Below are 18,444 nucleotides of genomic sequence, written 5' to 3'. Positions count from 1 at the left end.
ATCTCTGTCATAGTATGGGGCTTTATAGAGTAGAGTTTCATCCACAGTAGTAATTCATTCCTTTATTCATTCATTCATTATCAACTCAACACGTCATCCATACCATCCTGTAAGCCATCCAGTCTGTACGTCTCTGTTGTGATATGAGGCTTTATAGACTTGACTTTGTACTGTACTTATCCATATCCACCCATTATAGAATCTATCCATCTGTAATCCATATCCACCCACTATAGAATCTATCTGTATTCATCCATATCCACCTAGTATAGAATCTATCCATCTGTACTCATCCATATCCACCCAGTATAGAATCTATCCATCTGTATTAATCCACACTTATCTGCTCCGTATATGGTTTGAGCTTGTACATCTCGTTTCATACACGGATCTCATCATCCTCGTCCTCTAAGAAGGAAGAAAACTTTCCCACCTCCTCTTCCTCCTCAGGTGGGGCGCTGAAAGTGGCGCTGTCCGTATCCCCCACGTGGAGCTGGCCGGCTGGTTTCTCCTGCACCATGTGGGCGGAGCCAGAGGTAGAGGCGGAGCTGGACACAGAGCAGGTATCTAATTGGTGCTGCAGGTGTTTAGGGTGGGGCTCTGGGGTGTAGGGTGCCCCCTCGTCCTCTCCCACCTCAGGTTCTACCGAGCTGGTTGGACTCACAGGTACAGGGACCTCCTCCTCCTGCAGCTGCAGTAGCTCAGCTTCCTCTTCTTCTCCCACCCCCACCTCCTCTTCCTCTCCTCCCACCTCCACCCCGTCCTCTCCCTCCTCCTCCTCTCCTCCCACCTCCCTCCCCAGGAGTAGTGTAGGAGAGGCCCGTCCCTCACTGCTCTTCCCCTCCTCGTATCCCAGATCATCCTCCTCCTTCTCCATCACCCCCAGGATGTCCCCCAACATGGAGGGCCCCAGGTCGATGTGGAACGACATTACTGACACCGCATGCTTCATCCCCCCTCCGTAGTACCCGCGGCTGGGGCTGGGCAGGTCAGTAAGCTCCCCAAAGCTCCTCTCATCCAGCTCCAGAGAGCGGGCCCCAGCAGCAGCCCCGTTAGATGGCCTGGTACCACCACCTCCATCCTGCTCATGTAGCTGTTTCAGTGGGCTGGACGAGAGGCTCTTAGGCACCCTGTGTCCTCCATCAACATGGTCACCGTTTTCATCATTGAGGAAGGGGAGCGACATAGCGTTCTTCACGAAGGTGGGCGAGCCACCGGGTGGCGCTAGCGAGCAGTCTCTCTGGTCCACTCTGGTGACGGACTGGGAGCGCTTGCTGCTGCGGAAGGTTCTGGATAAAAGCCCCGGGCGGGGGGAGTGGGGATGGGCCTCGGGTTCAGCCTGGTGGGGGGCCTCCCCAGAGTGGGTGGAGAGGAAAGAGGTGTCCCCGAAGGCGTCCCCGCTGCGCCCCACGTGCATGGTGTGGCGGAAGTCCCCCAGGGGAGCGCTGATCATCTCCCGGGTCAGGTCCATACGGGAGCGGCGCTGTTTGGTGTGGGACGAACCAGATACCAGCTGCTTTAGGATGGGCATGGTGGCTGGTTGAGGTCACACACACCTCAGTAGCCCAGTAGTCCAGCAGGACAGATCTCTCTCTTTGTAAGGAATTCAAAGACAGAAGTGTTTGGGAAGTCTTCAAGTTAGATACCAATCCAAGTCAGTCCGTGTCACACTCATTGCAGTCCCCAGAAAAAATAACCCTTGTCTTCAGTTCCAGGGTGGCTCAATCTGAAAAGAAAAAGAGGGGAAACATTAGAGATGTGATCATGACAAAACCTGCCATGTCATCGTATAATTTCTCTGAAACGAGTGAATAACAACGTGTTTTAGATAAAAACAAGCTCAGATCTGACACCCCTCTATCATAGACCAGTGGTCCAGTCCAGTCTCCTGATGCATTCCAAACACCCCTTTATAATGGACCAGTGGTACAGTCCAGTCTCCTGCTGCACCCCCAGGTGCCAGAGAGAGGTCCCTCCGTGTCAGTCAGACGGACAGGAACACAAACAAAGAGACTTCAAATCAGTAATACTGATAGCCGTGCTGCAGAGGAACAGAATCCAGAGTCCTGGAGGATAGTTTAGGCTACTAACTCATTCATCTGTAGTTTAATCTTCATTTTGCAGTGAAATAACAATGTAAACAACAGTACATATCCTAGATTGTACCTTTAAAAGAACAGCAGTCCGTATCCTATATTGTGCCTTTAACATTATTTATTGCAGTGAAATGACCATCGAACAAGAGCCGTAACTATCTCAGATTTTATGTTTAAAAGAACGTTTCACAGCCATCACAAATGTAAACTCCCATTAAACCAATAACCGTCTAAGAATCTAAGAGCCTAAAACATCTGTCTAATTACAGGAAGCATGAGCATTCATGGTTCAACCCTGGAATGATAACTAATACCGCTCTGGCATCTAAATGTGACATGAAATGTGGTCCAAATGGCACCCTATTCCCTACATAGTGCACTACTTTAGACCAGGGCCCATAGGGCTCTGCTCAAAAGTAGTGTACTATTATAGGGTAAATGGTGCAATTTGGCACACATCCATGGGTTTTTTAAAGTGAAGATTATACTGCCACCATGCATTGCAATTTAGGTTCAAAACACCAGACGACAGTCCTATATGAACACAGAGAGAGAGCCAAACTGTTAAACCACAGACCAGTCCTATATGAACACAGAGAGAAAGAGACACTGTTGCCAGTGGACTTCTAATACTACATAACGGTGGAACAAGCCAAATGCTCCATTTTGACTTTGAAAATGTCCTTGTCCTTGAAATCGTTTTAGACACAACAGTCGCATAATGTAATGTAAACTGTGAAAAATAACCTCGACCAGAGGGGGAAAAATAAAAGATCTCTACTTTTACTTCAAAACATGAAACTGTCCTTGTAATCTTTTAGACTGGTGTAACCAGTGAGAAATAGCCTTGACCGGAGGGAACAGACAGGAACAGGCTAATATTGAGGCCATGCTGCTTTTAGTGAACAGACAGAACTAGGCCCTTCAGCTAGGGAAGGCAGATGATGCAGTAGGAGTGTGTGTGTGTGTGTGTGTGTGTGTGTGCGCTCAGAGCATTCCTCCAGGAGAGAGAGATGAGTCCTGACAGGCAGCTGACCTGACAACACACTACATTACTGCATTACTGTTATGACCTGCAGTGTCCAGACCAGACTATTCTACTGCACTGACCTCACCCCTATAGTCACCCCTGGCGGCTGCTATAGTTACCCCAGGCTGCTGCTATAGTCACCCCAGGCTGCTGCTATAGTCACCCCAGGCTGCTGCTATAGTCACCCCAGGCTGCTGCTATAGTCACCCCAGGCTGCTGCTATAGTCACCCCAGGCTGCTGCTATAGTCACCCCAGGCTGCTAGTCACCCCAGGCTGCTATAGTTACCCCAGGCTGCTGCTATAGTCACCCCAGGCTGCTGCTATAGTCACCCCAGGCTGCTGCTATAGTCACCCCAGGCTGCTAGTCACCCCAGGCTGCTATAGTTACCCCAGGCTGCTGCTATAGTCACCCCAGGCTGCTGCTATAGTCACCCCAGGCTGCTGCTATAGTCACCCCAGGCTGCTATAGTTACCTCAGGTGCTGAGCTGAAGGAGAGGAGCAGTGCAATAGAAAACAGGTTGGCTAATAGAAAGAGCTGCATTGCTTCAGTGAAACGTGAAAATCAAAACAGGAAAGATAGTCACACATGAAAATTATGCCACATGCAATGCTAAAAACACACCCTAATAAGGGTCCTTAAAATCAATATTTGTACCACACACAGACCTATATAGTACACAAATTATTACACACTCAAATACTGCTTCAACCCATGTGCTTACCTGCTCCACTGCCAATCCCTGTGTTGATCTGGTCTGATCTGATGTGATCTGATCTGATCATGCTGCTGCCTTGTCCTTTGTTTGCTCCACAGTCACACTACCAAATGCTTTACACCTCCCTCCTTCCAGATCTCTCCCCTCCTAGCTCTGCTCTCATAACATATTTATAAAGTCTCAGTTTTCTGTTTTAGTATAGGTGGTGGGGGAGAAGCCACAGATTTAGACTGCGGCGGTTTCCTGGTAGCAGGCAGCAGTGTGCAGCCCAGCAGAGCCTTCCAACTCGTTCTCTCTCTCTGAGGCTCCGCCCCCTAACTGCCAGCTGAGGCACAGCCTCAATCCACTTCCTGTTTATAATGCCCTCACCTGCTGCTGTCTCCACGGCAACAACACTCCTGCTGCTTCTGTCTCCGTGTTTACCAAAACACCCCCCTGCAAGGCAAGCGGACGACCCTACTTCCTGTCTGTTTGAATGTCTGAGGGCTGCAGAGGCATCAAGTGTGTGTGCGCTGCAGAAGGCATCAGCCTTCACCAAAAAAGCCTTGCACGCATGCTAGCAACACCCGATGTCCTCTTCCTGATCTACACCCGATGTCCTCTTTCTTACAAGCGGTCCTCTGAGGAGGGAAAAGCCATATGTTGCCGGTCCCTGGTTTCGAAAAGACTGAGAAACACTGCGCTATGATATTCACCACAAGTAATACATTTGAACAGATACCCACTTCGCCTTGACTTGCTTTTCTTGGTACACACCGCATAGTATGTTAAAAATCCTGACTAATATAGTGAAAGTATATCAGTAGTTTCCTGATGTCAAAGAAAACCAGTATGACACCGACTGCACATATGTTGTCAGCCAAATAGCTTGATCTAATAACACCAATCCCATGTTATGGGAAGAACATCCATCTAGCTGTAGTGAGTAAATAAAAGTCTGTTTGTGTTTCTATGACATGTGTGATGTGTCTGCTGATAGGCCGGTCTAAAACACACAAACACAGGGGCTACAGCGGATACATACCCAAACATGTTTGTTGTTACCCAGCATCCTCCACTGACATGTTTGTATGGAGAGAAAATGGAAGCAGGAATAATTCAAAGCATGCCAGACAAAGAGAGCTGTATATTTATGAGACACTGCTTCAGGGTGGCATGATCTGAGGACAACAACCAGTACATGAAAGATGTAGTAGTCCAATGGAAAGCAACTAAGCAAGCCCTCCCTCTCTCCCTCCCTCTCTCTCTGCTCCCGCTCTCCCTCTTTCTCTCGCTCTCTCTACTCCTCTGGCCTCAAGCACACGCTGCCTCAGTGGCACCCGACATGGGGACCCAGGTGTTAAGCTTACTACAAGCTCTACGCAGACTCAAGATTCGTAGTATTGCAATTTTCGTTTTTCATCACAAAAAGGGGCGGCTCCTTGTAATACGCTCCGGCATTCAACATATTTTTTTTTACTTCCTGAAAATTGAGACACGCCCTATCAATCCTTCCGCGGTGTGGGGACAGTGTTGTCGCTTGGTTCCTTGATCTGATCTATAGGATACAGTGGGGAAAAAAAGTATTTAGTCAGCCACCAATTGTGCAAGTTCTCCCACTTAAAAAGATGAGAGAGGCCTGTAATTTATCATCATAGGTACACGTCAACTATGACAGACAAAATGAGAAAAAAAATGCCAGAAAATCACATTGTAGGATTTTTAATGAATTTATTTGCAAATTATGGTGGAAAATAAGTAAATATTTGGTTAATAACAAAAGTTTCTCAATACTTTGTTATATACCTTTTGTTGGCAATGACACAGGTCAAACGTTTTCTGTAAGTCTTCACAAGGTTTTCACACACTGTTGCTGGTATTTTGGCCCATTCCTCCATGCAGATCTCCTCTAGAGCAGTGATGTTTTGGGGCTGTCGCTGGGCAACACGGACTTTCAACTCCCTCCAAAGATTTTCTATGGGGTTGAGATCTGGAGACTGGCTTGGCCACTCCAGGACCTTGAAATGCTTCTTATGAAGCCACTCCTTCGTTGCCCGGGCGGTGTGTTTGGGATCATTGTCATGCTGAAAGACCCAGCCACGTTTCATCTTCAATGCCCTTGCTGATGGAAGGAGGTTTTCACTCAAAATCTCACGATACATGGCCCCATTCATTCTTTCCTTTACACGGATCAGTCGTCCTGGTCCCTTTGCAGAAAAACAGCCCCAAAGCATGATGTTTCCACCCCCATGCTTCACAGTAGGTATGGTGTTCTTTGGATGCAACTCAGCATTCTTTGTCCTCCAAACACGACGAGTTTAGTTTTTACCAAAAAGTTATATTTTGGTTTCATCTGACCATATGACATTCTCCCAATCCTCTTCTGGATCATCCAAATGCACTCTAGCAAACTTCAGACGGGCCTGGACATGTACTGGGTTAAGCAGGGGGACACGTCTGGCACTGCAGGATTTGAGTCCCTGGCGGCGTAGTGTGTTACTGATGGTAGGCTTTGTTACTTTGGTCCCAGCAGGTCATTCACTAGGTCCCCCCGTGTGGTTCTGGGATTTTTGCTCACCGTTCTTGTGATCATTTTGACCCCACGGGGTGAGATCTTGCGTGGAGCCCCAGATCGAGGGAGATTATCAGTGGTCTTGTATGTCTTCCATTTCCTAATAATTGCTCCCACAGTTGATTTCTTCAAACCAAGCTGCTTACCTATTGCAGATTCAGTCTTCCCAGCCTGGTGCAGGTCTACAATTTTGTTTCTGGTGTCCTTTGACAGCTCTTTGGTCTTGGCCATAGTGGAGTTTGGAGTGTGACTGTTTGAGGTTGTGGACAGGTGTCTTTTATACTGATAACAAGTTCAAACAGGTGCCATTAATACAGGTAACGAGTGGAGGACAGAGGAGCCTCTTAAAGAAGAAGTTACAGGTCTGTGAGAGCCAGATATCTTGCTTGTTTGTAGGTGACCAAATACTTATTTTCCACCATGATTTGCAAATAAATTAATTAAAAATCCTACAATGTGATTTTCTGGATTTTTTTTTCTCAATTTGTCTGTCATAGTTGACGTGTACCTATGATGAAAATTACAGGCCTCTCTCATCTTTTTAAGTGGGAGAACTTGCACAATTGGTGGCTGACTAAATACTTTTTTCCCCCACTGTATATAGGCTATTCATCAAAGTAGCCTATTTTGCATTGATAATCAAATATAATCTCAGCGACTGTTCAAACTGTAAACCAAACAACAAGAATCCACCCTAAAAGGTATTTTGTTTAGAAGTAATAACTAGTCATTCCAGGCTATTGTGAAATGGTAGAACTTGCTGTAGCCAACTAGCTAGACAAGTGCTTTTTTCTCTGTGACCAAAACATGATGACGTTCTATTTTTAGTTGATATGGGAATTAATACACAGGCAGCATATCAAACTGGGATAATGTTTTAGGTTACACCGGAAAGTATACAAATATTTACCTGGGCATATTTTGTCATTATAAATCATTATTTCACATGGAGATGTGGGAAGCTAAAAAGGCTAGCTAGCTTGCTATGTTTTTAGACAGGCTAAAGCTAGCTAGTCGGGCTGCCAGCTAGCTACTACTAGCAAGGGAAGGCAAATCATTCATAAGCAAATGTCAATCTATAATAAACTTTTGCGAAAGGGTTATAAACCACAATTTGCAAAGACCAAGACCACTTTACTTTCACTTCAAATGTGGGTACATTAACCACCAGACCCTGGTACATTAACCAGCCCCAAGCCAGTGACCTCTGCTGCTCTTTCTCATGTAACACAGACACACACACACAGACGTCTCTAACAGTTTTATCACGTGACTCAGAGGCCTGGTCTGTTGTAGCCAACAGTATAATAGCCATGTGGCTGTGTGAATGTTACAGTGTGTGTGTGTGTGTGTGTTTGTGTGTGAGCATGAGAAGGCTGCTGGTGAGTGACCGTGGGAACTCTGGGGTCACTGCTGGGGGATTGACTTTAAACACTTTCACAACACACACACACACACACACACACACGCGTGCGCGCTCTTTGACAAAATCCAACATCCATATCACGTCGGCCAGAACACAGCACAGATAAGGGAAACAGCTGGGGTCTCTGTCTGCACTTTAATGTACATTCATAGATTGAAATATTCTATGTCTCCACTGTACTAAAGTAGTCATAATCCCCTATGGGATTTAAATACTTGAATATCTCATAGTGAAATATGGTTTGCAACATACAGACTATGTTGAGAGAGAGAGAGAGACAGAGCGAGAGAGAGACAGACATTCGGGGGCTCCCGAGTGGCGCAGTGGTCTAAGGCACTGCATCTCAGTGCTTGAGGAGTCACTACAGACCCCCTGGTTCGATTCCAGGCTGTATCACAACCGGCCGTGATTGGGCCGTGATTGGGCGGCGCACAATTGGCCCAGCATCGTCCGGGTTTGGCCGGTGTAGGCCGTCATTGTAAATAAGAATTTGTTCTTAGCTGACTTGCCTAGTTAAATAAAGGTAAAATAAAATATATATATATATGCGAGAGCGAGAGAGAGAGATATTCAGGTTATGTTCAGAGAAAGAAAGAAAGAGAGAGGCAATGAGAAAGAAAGATCGAAAAGGATGGAGGGGGGGGTAGAGAGAGAGAGAGAGAGACACGCATTCCCACTAAACCACCCTTCCTCCCACACACTCAGCCCGACCCTGACCTTTGACCCAGAAGTGAATTATGGGGCCTGAGCTAGGAGCATGTCAGAAAGATGAACCATGCATACTGATGAGCTGACATTCAACACACACACGGCGGACGTGCAAAGACACTTGCACGCCCAGGCGGATGCATGGACGCGCGCACACACACAGGGAGCCATTCCAAACCGTCTCTAGATATGTTCCTCTTATCCTCATCATGTGACATCTGGTCAGGAAGACATATTCTGGAATTCCAGAGGGTTTTCCAAACAGTATTCCTACCCTGAGAACGCCATGGAAATGCCATGTTAACTTCGGCTGCTTCCCAAATGGCACCCTATTCCCCATGTAGTGCACTTCTTTTGACCAGAGCACTTCCCTAGATAGGGAATAGGGTGCCATTTGGGGATGTACACCCTAAATGTTAGCTAAGTGTTTATAGGTTACACCACAGAATGATCAACGTATAGGTCTGAGGAGGATTCTAAATCTGACTGTGGTATATTTCTGGTTTAATACGACCAAACATTATGGGAAGAGAGTGTGTTCAGGGCTAAGGCATCATGTGAAAGGGCAATAAGTGGTTCCACAAGGCTTTAACTCTCGGTTTCCTCTGAAGAGACAGATTCGCTCTACTTGAATCAGAGTGAATTAGAGGCAACACACACACACACACATACACTTGACTTGATTGAGTTGAAAAGGCAACGCTGTTGAGTTGTACTGTAGTTACTAAGAGAAGTTATCCCGTCCCACACACCCACTCTGAGGAAATGACAGCAGTAACAGTCACTGTGGGAGCTGTAAACTGTGAGTTATGAGGAGAAACATTCACAAATCTCCATTCATAAATAACACTGTGCATTACGTTTTACAGGCCTCTCTACTGAATACCTCATCCACTTCTTCAGATTACAGAACTCTACAGTACTAACACCCCAGCTCAGTTCTAGAGGCAGTGTACTGACCCTTCAGATTACAGAACACCCCAGCTCAGTTCTAGAGGCAGTGTACTGACCCTTCAGATTACAGAACTCTACAGTACTAACACCCCAGCTCAGTTCTAGAGGGAATTCACTGACCCTTCAGATTACAGAACTCTACAGTACTAACACCCCAGCTCAGTTCTAGAGGCAGTTTACTGACCCTTCAGATTACAGAACTCTACAGTACTAACACCCCAGCTCAGTTCTAGAGGCAATTTATTGACCTTTCTATACAGCCTCCTGGATTTCACGACTGACATCATTATTCACTTCCTTTCAATACACTCACACACCATTCATCAACATCGACTCCTACATACCATTTCCCTAATTGAGTATTGACACTACTTGACACTTCCCTGATGATCAATCCCTCCAGTGTGTATCACCCTCCCCCACCATGCAGCCCATCCAACCCCAGAGAAGGTGGCCGAAGCTGGGCAGTGGCACTCAGTCAGTCTGGACAGTCAGTCTGGAGCCAATAAAAACTACTGACTTGTATGGAGTGATGAAAGGATGACCTGAGGGCCTGGGGGGGAGGGGAGCGGGTCACATATGGCCCAATCCACTAGACCTGGATATAGGCAGGCTTGTTCTAGACTGGGTTTCTTCAGAGATCTGCCTCTTATCCCAGTCATTCCCCAGACTGTTGGGCTTTCTGTTGGACATACATAAGACCTGGGAATAAGAACAGACTATAATAGCCTTCTTCAAACCTTTACAGTAGAGTCCTCTAGCTAGACTATTGATGACATTGGATCGTTCCCAGGCTATTCCAGACATCATCAGTGGCCTGTGTTATATTACACCATTCAGAGATCTGCCACTAGTCCCGGTAATTCACCAGACCATTGGTCTCTGCTAGATGTCGTTCTTTACTGCACCAAGTAACTCAGCAGGCTGCTGGGCAGTGCCAGATTCATATACATGTACCTAGAGAGGTTTCTGTCTGAATGTTCTGAGAGCGCCACTTTCTCCTCTGTAGCCGAGTGACAAGGCTCTGTAGCCACTGCTAAGTGATCATCGATAACGCTTCCGCGTTGCGCGGTTTATTTCTGATAGTTTTCAAAAAACGTCCAGTGACAGCAGATATACAATTAGTTGACACCACAACACAGTACCGGCTTGGATACATATTATCCCGAACGCTAATCAATAAAAAGGTCCTGAAATTCGATGCTCTGTTTTGCTTGTTTACAGCGGGTCATTGTGACATCACCAAAATATCGAGAATAAAGGCGCTAACATGGCAACCGTTCGAAAAACCTGGCCAAACTCAATGTATGCCTCTGGGTTGTGCTATACAGCCAATGACCAGAGCTGAACATCCCATTTAGAAAAGGAACAGCCCAAAGACATCAGAGAGAAACATCCCATTATCTCTCCATCAGACCGTCACAGACCAACAGGGTGGGACCATGCACACAGCACAACAATGACTTACAGTAGGATCTGTCATTCAAATGGAGTATGTTGCACTTTCAAGAAATGCTCATTTGCGATGAATCATTGGTAGCCAAATAGATGTTCTATATTTCAAATCAAATGTATTTTTATTTTTTATTTTACCTTTAACTAGGCAAGTCAGTTAAGAACAAATTCTTATTTACAATGACGGCCTACACCTGTCACATGCGCTGAATACAACAGGTGTAGACCTTACAGTGAAATGCTTACTTACAAGCCCTTAACCAACAATGCAGTTAAGAAAGAATACAAAAAAATATACAAAAAAATACAATATAAAATAATACGAAATAAAAGTAACAAATAATTAAAGAGCAGCAGTAAAAATAACAATAGCGAGGCTATATACAGGGGGTACCGGTACCGAGTCTATGTGCGGGGGCACCGGTTAGTCGAGGTAATTGAGGTACTATGTACATGTAGGTAGAGTTATTAAAGTGACTATGCATAGATAATAAACAGAGAGTAGCAGCAGCGTAAAAGAGGGGTGGGGGGGGGTAGCCATTTGATTAGATGTTCAGGAGTCTTATGGCTTGGGGGTAGAAGCTGTTTAGAAGCCTCTTGGACATAGACTTGGCGCTCCGGTACCGCTTGCCGTGCGGTAGCAGAGAGAACAGTCTATGACTAGGGTGGCTGGAGTCTTTGACAATTTTTAGTAGTCTGTCTGGGTTAAATTATGTAATGATGTACAAAACAGGCCTTTCTGTTGGCTAGACAGATGTCCAGAGCATATAGAGTCAGGCTAAATATGGATCACAGTGTGAGCTGGTTACTCCGCTGTCTCTCCTCACACATCGACCCACACAGAGGTGAGTGTTGTGAACCCTGAAATGTGTGAACCAACCCTGCAGTGTGTGAACCAACCCTGTGGTGTGAATGAAAGCCGTAGTGTTAAACCATACAGTGCTGCTACACCAATCACCTCCCACCATCAGCGCTCACCTGACATGTGTGTGTGTGTGTGTGTGTGTGAGAGAGAGGTCATCAGCATTGCATGCTCGTGTCACACCTCCCACACTGAGAACAGAGGGGAGGCAGAGTGTTCTTTGGAATGCTGCTCTCTCCTCTTCTCTCCTCTCATAAACTATAGAAACATTTTTCTATAGTTTATGGTTGAGTTTCAAATGGCAGCCTGTTCCCTATATAGTGCACTACTTTTGACCAGAGCCCTATGGGCCCTAGTGCAGCTTATGGGGCGATCCTGAATGGGTTTAAAATATAAGCCTGAAAGCTAAACCAAGTTTGTTCAACTATGGCTTGTTGTTACAAAAGGTGTTGTTTGTACGGTCAAAAGCAGTGCACTAAACGGGGAATAGGGTGCTATTTGGGACGTAGACTCCATGTGCTGTGACCTCTGTCCTGTTACTGTGCTGCTGTTTAAAACACTGATAAGAACTGCAGGTGGCTAATGCTCCGAAAGACCACAAGGAGGAGGGAAAACAATGACAGAGGAATGGAGTGGAGGAGGTGAAGAGAGGAATGGGGTCAGGGGAGGAGAAGAGAAGAGAGGAATGGGGTCAGGGGAGGAGGAGAGAGGGATGGGGTCAGGGGAGGAGGAGAGAAGAGAAGAGAAGTGAGGAATGGGGTCAGGGGAGGAGAAGAGAAGAGAATAATGGGGTCAAGGGTGGAGAAGAGAAGAGAAGAGAGGGATGGGGTCAGGGGTGGAGAAGAGAAGAGAGGGATGGGGTCAGGGGTGGAGAAGAGAAGAGAGGGATGGGGTCAGGGGAGGAGAAGAGAAGAGAAGAGAAGAGAAGAGAGGGATGGGGTCAGGGGAGGAGAAGAGAAGAGGGGAATGGGGTCAGGGGAGGAGAAGAGAAGAGAGGAATGGGGTCAGGGGAGGAGAAGAGAGGAATGGGGTCAGGGGAGGAGAAGAGAAGAGAGGAATGGGGTCAGGGGAGGAGGAGAGAGGGATGGGGTCAGGGGAGGAGGAGAGAAGAGAAGAGAAGTGAGGAATGGGGTCAGGGGAGGAGAAGAGAAGAATGGGGTCAGGGGTGGAGAAGAGAAGAGAGGAATGGGGTCAGGGGTGGAGAAGAGAAGAGAGGGATGGGGTCAGGGGTGGAGAAGAGAAGAGAAGAGAAGAGAGGGATGGGTCAGGGGAGGAGAAGAGAAGAGGGGAATGGGTCAGGGGAGGAGAAGAGAAGAGGGGAATGGGGTCAGGGGAGGAGAAGAGAAGAGGGGAATGGGGTCAGGGGAGGAGAAGAGAAGAGAGGAATGGGGTCAGGGGAGGAGAAGAGAAGAGAGGAATGGGGTCAGGGGAGGAGAAGAGAAGAGAGGAATGGGGTCAGGGGAGGAGAAGAGAAGAGAGGAATGGGGTCAGGGGAGGAGAAGAGGAGAGGAATGGGGTCAGGGGAGGAGAAGAGAAGAGAGGAGAGGAATGGGGTCAGGGGAGGAGATTGAAGAGCCACGTATGTATCTGACATACACAAACACAGGCATTAAATTTTCAATTAACTCTGCAACTGTAACGATTTACTTTTTCCCAACTGCCACCAGATTGACGCCAACACAATTACAACCAAGACATATTGATATAGTAGAATAAATAAACGTGTTTAAAAAATATTTCATGCTGAAACCCTCATTAAATACCACTGATATTCACTAAGTTGATGGTTTATATTTAGGATCATGTTTTACAGCTTTGTCATTCTATTATATTTTTTTAAAAATCTTATATCTTTGATTATTTTATATATTTTACATGGCCACACAGAGGGCCATAGATGATTACAGACACCTGTGGTCCTCTGTAGCTCAGCTGGTAGAGCACGGCGCTTGTAACGCCAAGGTAGTGGGTTCGATCCCCGGGACCACCCATACACAAAAATGTATGCACGCATGACTGTAAGTTGCTTTGGATAAAAGCGTCTGCTAAATGGCATATTATTATTATTATAATCTGAAGTATCCAAAAGGGCCACTAGATGTCTTGTGAAAAATTACATAAAATCCTGGCAGTTTACTGGTAAACTTAGACATTTTCCAGTAATATACCCTCCCTTTGCAACCCTTGCACAGAGTGATGCAATGGTACTGAGTGTGGCATCTAGAAGTAAACAGGCAGAGGCCTTCAGAGGGGGCACCTCCCTCCATGGCTTTTAGAACACTTACAACACACCCTAAAGAGAGTGGGCACAGTAAGGGTGAAGGAGATTAGAACAGAGTGGAACTCCGGAACATTCAAGGAATATTAAAATGCATTCTAATTCTCAGCAATCTATATCATACACTTGGAGGTTTTATCAGAGGTAAGATATGGTGGTGGTTAAGTTTTCCTCCTTAAAACTGTGTTCCTCAGTTCCTAAACCACAAGGCTAGGCCTTCCAGTTCACCAGCTGGACCAAGGACTTGACCTCATTGGTTGGACTAATTGGTGAACATCTGAGGAACACATCCATGGCTGTGGAACTGTGTTCTGCATTGCACTGCACAGCGCTAAAGGAATGTTCCTAATTAACTAGAGAGAGATAAGTTCGCTGACATCAGTTAGCTCAACATGGCAATTACTGCTGACACACACTGTGGCGGTACAGGGGAGTGTGTGTGTGTGATGAGTGCATAAAGGTCTGAGCCCACAGGAAGGGCAGGGGGAGTAGGAGTTTCCCATCTCAACAGAAATGAACTCTGACACACACACACACACACACACACCCCAATCCACACTGTAACCAAATAAACACACACTAATCTAAACCAACCAGCAGCAACAAGGTTTTAATGACGTGGTCCTGTACTTCTAAACTCTACTGTGAGTGTGCATGCCTCTGCCTGTATGCTTCCTGACCTTTCACTGGTACCTTTAGATGCATCAGAATGTTGACACTCATCTGTTCAGAGAGAGCAGAGGACTGTAGAATTACGAGAGAGAGTAGACGACTGTATAGTTACAAGAGAGAGCAGACGACTGTATAGTTACGAGAGAGTAGAGGACTGTATAATTCTGAGAGAGTGTAGAGGACTGTATAATTCTGAGAGAGAGTAGAGGACTGTATAATTCTGAGAGAGTTGAGGACTGTATAATTATACTACTTCAGAACTTTGTCAGATCCCATCATGTACACATTCTTTCCATTGAGGAACATGGGGACAGGTTTTTACTTCAGATGAACTTGTGGATACCATTTTTATGTCTCTGCGTGCAGTTTGAAGGAAGTTGCTAACTAGCGTTAGAGCAATGACTGGTCTATGGTAACTGCTTGCATGCTAGTAGGTACCATAGACTTCCAGTCATTGCGCTAACGCTAGTTAGCATTGGCTCACAAAATGACCTCTTAAAAAAGGTGCAATATGCAGAAATCGCTCTGCCATTTCCTGGTTTCAAAAATTATAATAGTTAGTCTAATTTCAGTTTGTGACAAAACAAGCTGATTCAAATAATCAACTCATCATCAAGCTTTGATTATTTGAATCAGCTGTATAGTGTTAGGGCAAAAACCAAAATGTGCACCCCTTGGGGTCCCCAGGACACAGTTTGGGAAACGCTGGTGTAGAGAATCATTGTAGCATCTAAACCACTGTAAAATATTTTCTCCATAGCCAAAAGCATTGTATTTTCAGCTGTTTGAAGCTTGTGTACAAAACGCAAAAACAAAACTTAAGAACAGGATGAATAGAAATAACGTACATAGAACAGATTTACCGCTTCTTAGGCTTGCTTTCAATGAGAATTACAGATTTATAACGCACATTTCTATGAGAATTTGGTCATGTCGTCGAAAACGTTGCATATTGCAGTTTTAACTCATATTGGATGCGGAGACATAAAAATGGTATCCATGACTTCATCTGACTCTTCATTGCCAAAATCCTGAAGTATCCCTTTAACACGTACCCTTACCCCAACCATAAATCTTACCTAACCCTATCTGTTAACGTAACCATTTTAAAATTCAACTTCAATGGAGTGACGTCAGAGTTGGATGTCCCTACGACCCTGTATAGCAGGGGGTTGCTGAATAAACATTTCCTCTGGCTTGTGAACACAAACTCTACTATCACGCTAGTATGCTCTCTCTCTCACACACACACACAACAGTATTATGTTGGATCAGGCCTGAAACAAAAGGGCCCCAGGAACAAACACAGTATTCACACAGTGACATTTGAGACTCACCAAACCCCCTTGGAATGTAGATGTTGGGGCAACATAACAGGGGTTATATAAAGTTTGCTGTGCAGCAGTGAACTAATGAACCAGAGCTCAAAGGTTGGCTCCTGTGCACAATTCATGGACCTAGTTAGTTGGTTAGAGACCCTTGACCTGCCAGGGTCTAAAGCAGTGCATCATGGGGGATAGGGTACCAGTTGGGATAAAGCCTGTCAGAACAGTTTTTCACAGTTGCCCCAGTAAACAGTCAGGATCAGAGGAGGTAAACAAAATCAAATAGATGGGATCCATTCCAACTTCAAAGCGTCCACGGTCGCTGAAAGACCAATTCTAATAGTGTTGAACTTGCAACGCAACATCAGTCAACCAAACTACAGGGTACAACCCTTCACCACATACTCAGTATCATTCAGCTAACTATTGCTGTCCGCAGAGACATTCCAAGGAGAAAATAACAGTTTATGTTGGAATTTCCTGGAATGTCAACCCCTGATGCCATGACACTGACAGTGACACAGATGTGGTTGCCAAGTCAACAGTCTCTCTGGCTGGGAGGGTAATGGTTTGGGGAAATGGGAGGCACATGGACCAGTGTACCAGCGCATACGTACGTATGCACGCGCACACACACACAACGAGAGGCTAAACAGTAGGTGAACTGTCTGCTACAAAGTGTGTGTGTGTGCACAGTTCTGGATTTAACAGGGTCAGTTTGTCCATTCTGTCACCAGCAGTTCCACTGTATCTAATGTCTGTTGGTTAATGATCAATTCTCTGGGCTGAGATCCTAACTCACTCTCCCAATGCTGCAGAGTGAGTTAGCAAAAACGCCTTTTCTCCCATTCTCAAACGCATGTTCTTTAAGAAAGTGCTCTGGTGCAACCAATTGGTAGGTAGGCTATCGGAGATGACGTTGTTTCTGGACAGGGTATGATGGAGTCCAACAGAGTCTCCATCTGAGTCACCGTCATCGTAGACTTTGGTCATCATGCTCCTGTCGTCTAGACAACCTCTACAGGAGCTACAACCCCACTGCCTTCAATACAACCGATGTTGTTCATTTTGCCTTCAGAAAAACATTGAGTCGCACCATATTTCCTTTAGTTACACAACTTCTAAATGAATTTCAGTCGAATATAAAGTCGCTATAAGTCCACTGAAAGGAGCATTCAAATAGAAAACCTAAAACACAGTCTTATTATATTGATTTCAAGACACACAGCAAATTATCAACAACCCAGCTACAGAAAAGGCAACAAAGTAACACGAAACTATTTCTACTGGCTACGGTCATTTCTGCAACATTGTTGCATTCAATAAACAGGCACCCGGCAGCGCCCAAAACTCTGCGTGTTGCAACGGTCTGTTCTTTGTAATGTGAGGAATAGGCTACACTCGATAGAAAGGGTGTAAGTAGGCCAATTAAGCTGTTAAAATGAGAATCATGAAATGACCCTAGTTCAGGCTAGTTTCAATACCGCAGAGGATCACTGACGAGGGAACAATAAGTAGCCCGGTTGATGATAACAAAAGCGGCTCCCCTCCCAATATTCACCCCCCGTGGTCCCCCCTATCTGCGCTTCTGTCTGTCTGTTTGTAAGCTGCATGCACTATGATCAAGAAGGAATAAAATATCCACAATGAAGTTTAAAAAATGAAACTAATTTAAAGCGCATGAATAGGCCACGCAGAACTCACCGTGAAATCCGTCCCATTCACAAAGCGTTGATCCGCGTGACAGTTTTAGCGGGTCCCCAGGTTCAAGACAAGGGCGCGTTCATCACACAACAACGTTGTCTGTTGGCTTGTCTTGTAGTAGGCTATGATCCGCTCCACAAAGGGACCAGGCAAAATGTTGAGAATATAGATCCTATCGACTCTTCCAAACTCCAAAGTCTATTATTTTTCTTTTGAAAAAACAAATAAAATAAGATAGTGAAGTCCATTTACAGAGTAAAATAGCAGCTGTGATGTCTTTGCATCCTCTATGGTTCTGTCAGGGGTTGCTGTACACCGGTGCAACGTTCAAGGCGTTCTCACTCCCTTCTTGTCTCTGACCACGCCCCTCCCACATGTCGTTTTAAAGCGATAGAGGGGGTATTCTAGATTTTAGGCTATTCTCACTTTACTGAGACCGACAAATGCTCTGGGTGGGCCGCCCTAGTGTTTTCAAAACAGAGATGGCCAATGAATGATTGTCACATTCAAATTCAAGTGTGTGTGTGTGTGATTTTGTATGTGTGCTTGCCTGTGTGTGTGCCAAAGGGTACCAAATCTCACATGTTTTACGGCCAAGGGAGGGGATAGGTAGGCCTATAGTCACATGAGGCAAGATGATTTCCAATAGGTGCAGGTTGGATTTA

At 45.7% G+C, this 18,444-nt stretch overlaps 1 protein-coding gene across 2 annotated transcripts; it reads right to left on the bottom strand.

The window, feature by feature from the left end:
* Positions 1 to 363: 363 nt before the first annotated feature.
* LOC311148891 (cdc42 effector protein 4-like) lies at positions 364 to 18,069 on the bottom strand. 2 transcript variants are annotated; one of them, XM_084185903.1, is made up of 2 exons: positions 17,780 to 18,069; positions 364 to 1,726 (listed from the first exon to the last, which is right to left on the bottom strand). In XM_084185903.1, exon 2 carries the CDS (start codon positions 1,529 to 1,531, stop codon positions 380 to 382), a length of 1,152 nt encoding a protein of 383 aa, XP_084042029.1. In that variant the 5' UTR covers positions 1,532 to 1,726; positions 17,780 to 18,069; the 3' UTR covers positions 364 to 379. The 2 variants fall into 2 exon arrangements, with proteins under 2 accessions (XP_084042029.1, XP_084042030.1); XM_084185904.1 differs by lacking the exon at positions 17,780 to 18,069 and adding an exon at positions 10,004 to 10,058.
* Positions 18,070 to 18,444: the final 375 nt, after the last annotated feature.

Source organism: Coregonus lavaretus (assembly GCF_964263955.1).
Source record: "Coregonus lavaretus genome assembly, chromosome: 2".
Classification (NCBI taxonomy): domain Eukaryota; kingdom Metazoa; phylum Chordata; class Actinopteri; order Salmoniformes; family Salmonidae; genus Coregonus; species Coregonus lavaretus.
The sequence above is the reverse complement of the archived record's forward strand: the minus strand, read 5'-3'. Positions and strand labels throughout refer to the sequence as shown.

Coding starts and splice junctions, on each gene's coding strand:
- LOC311148891 (XM_084185903.1), bottom strand. CDS start 1,531: ATGCCCATCCTAAAGCAGCTGGTATCTGGTTCGTCCCACACCAAACAG.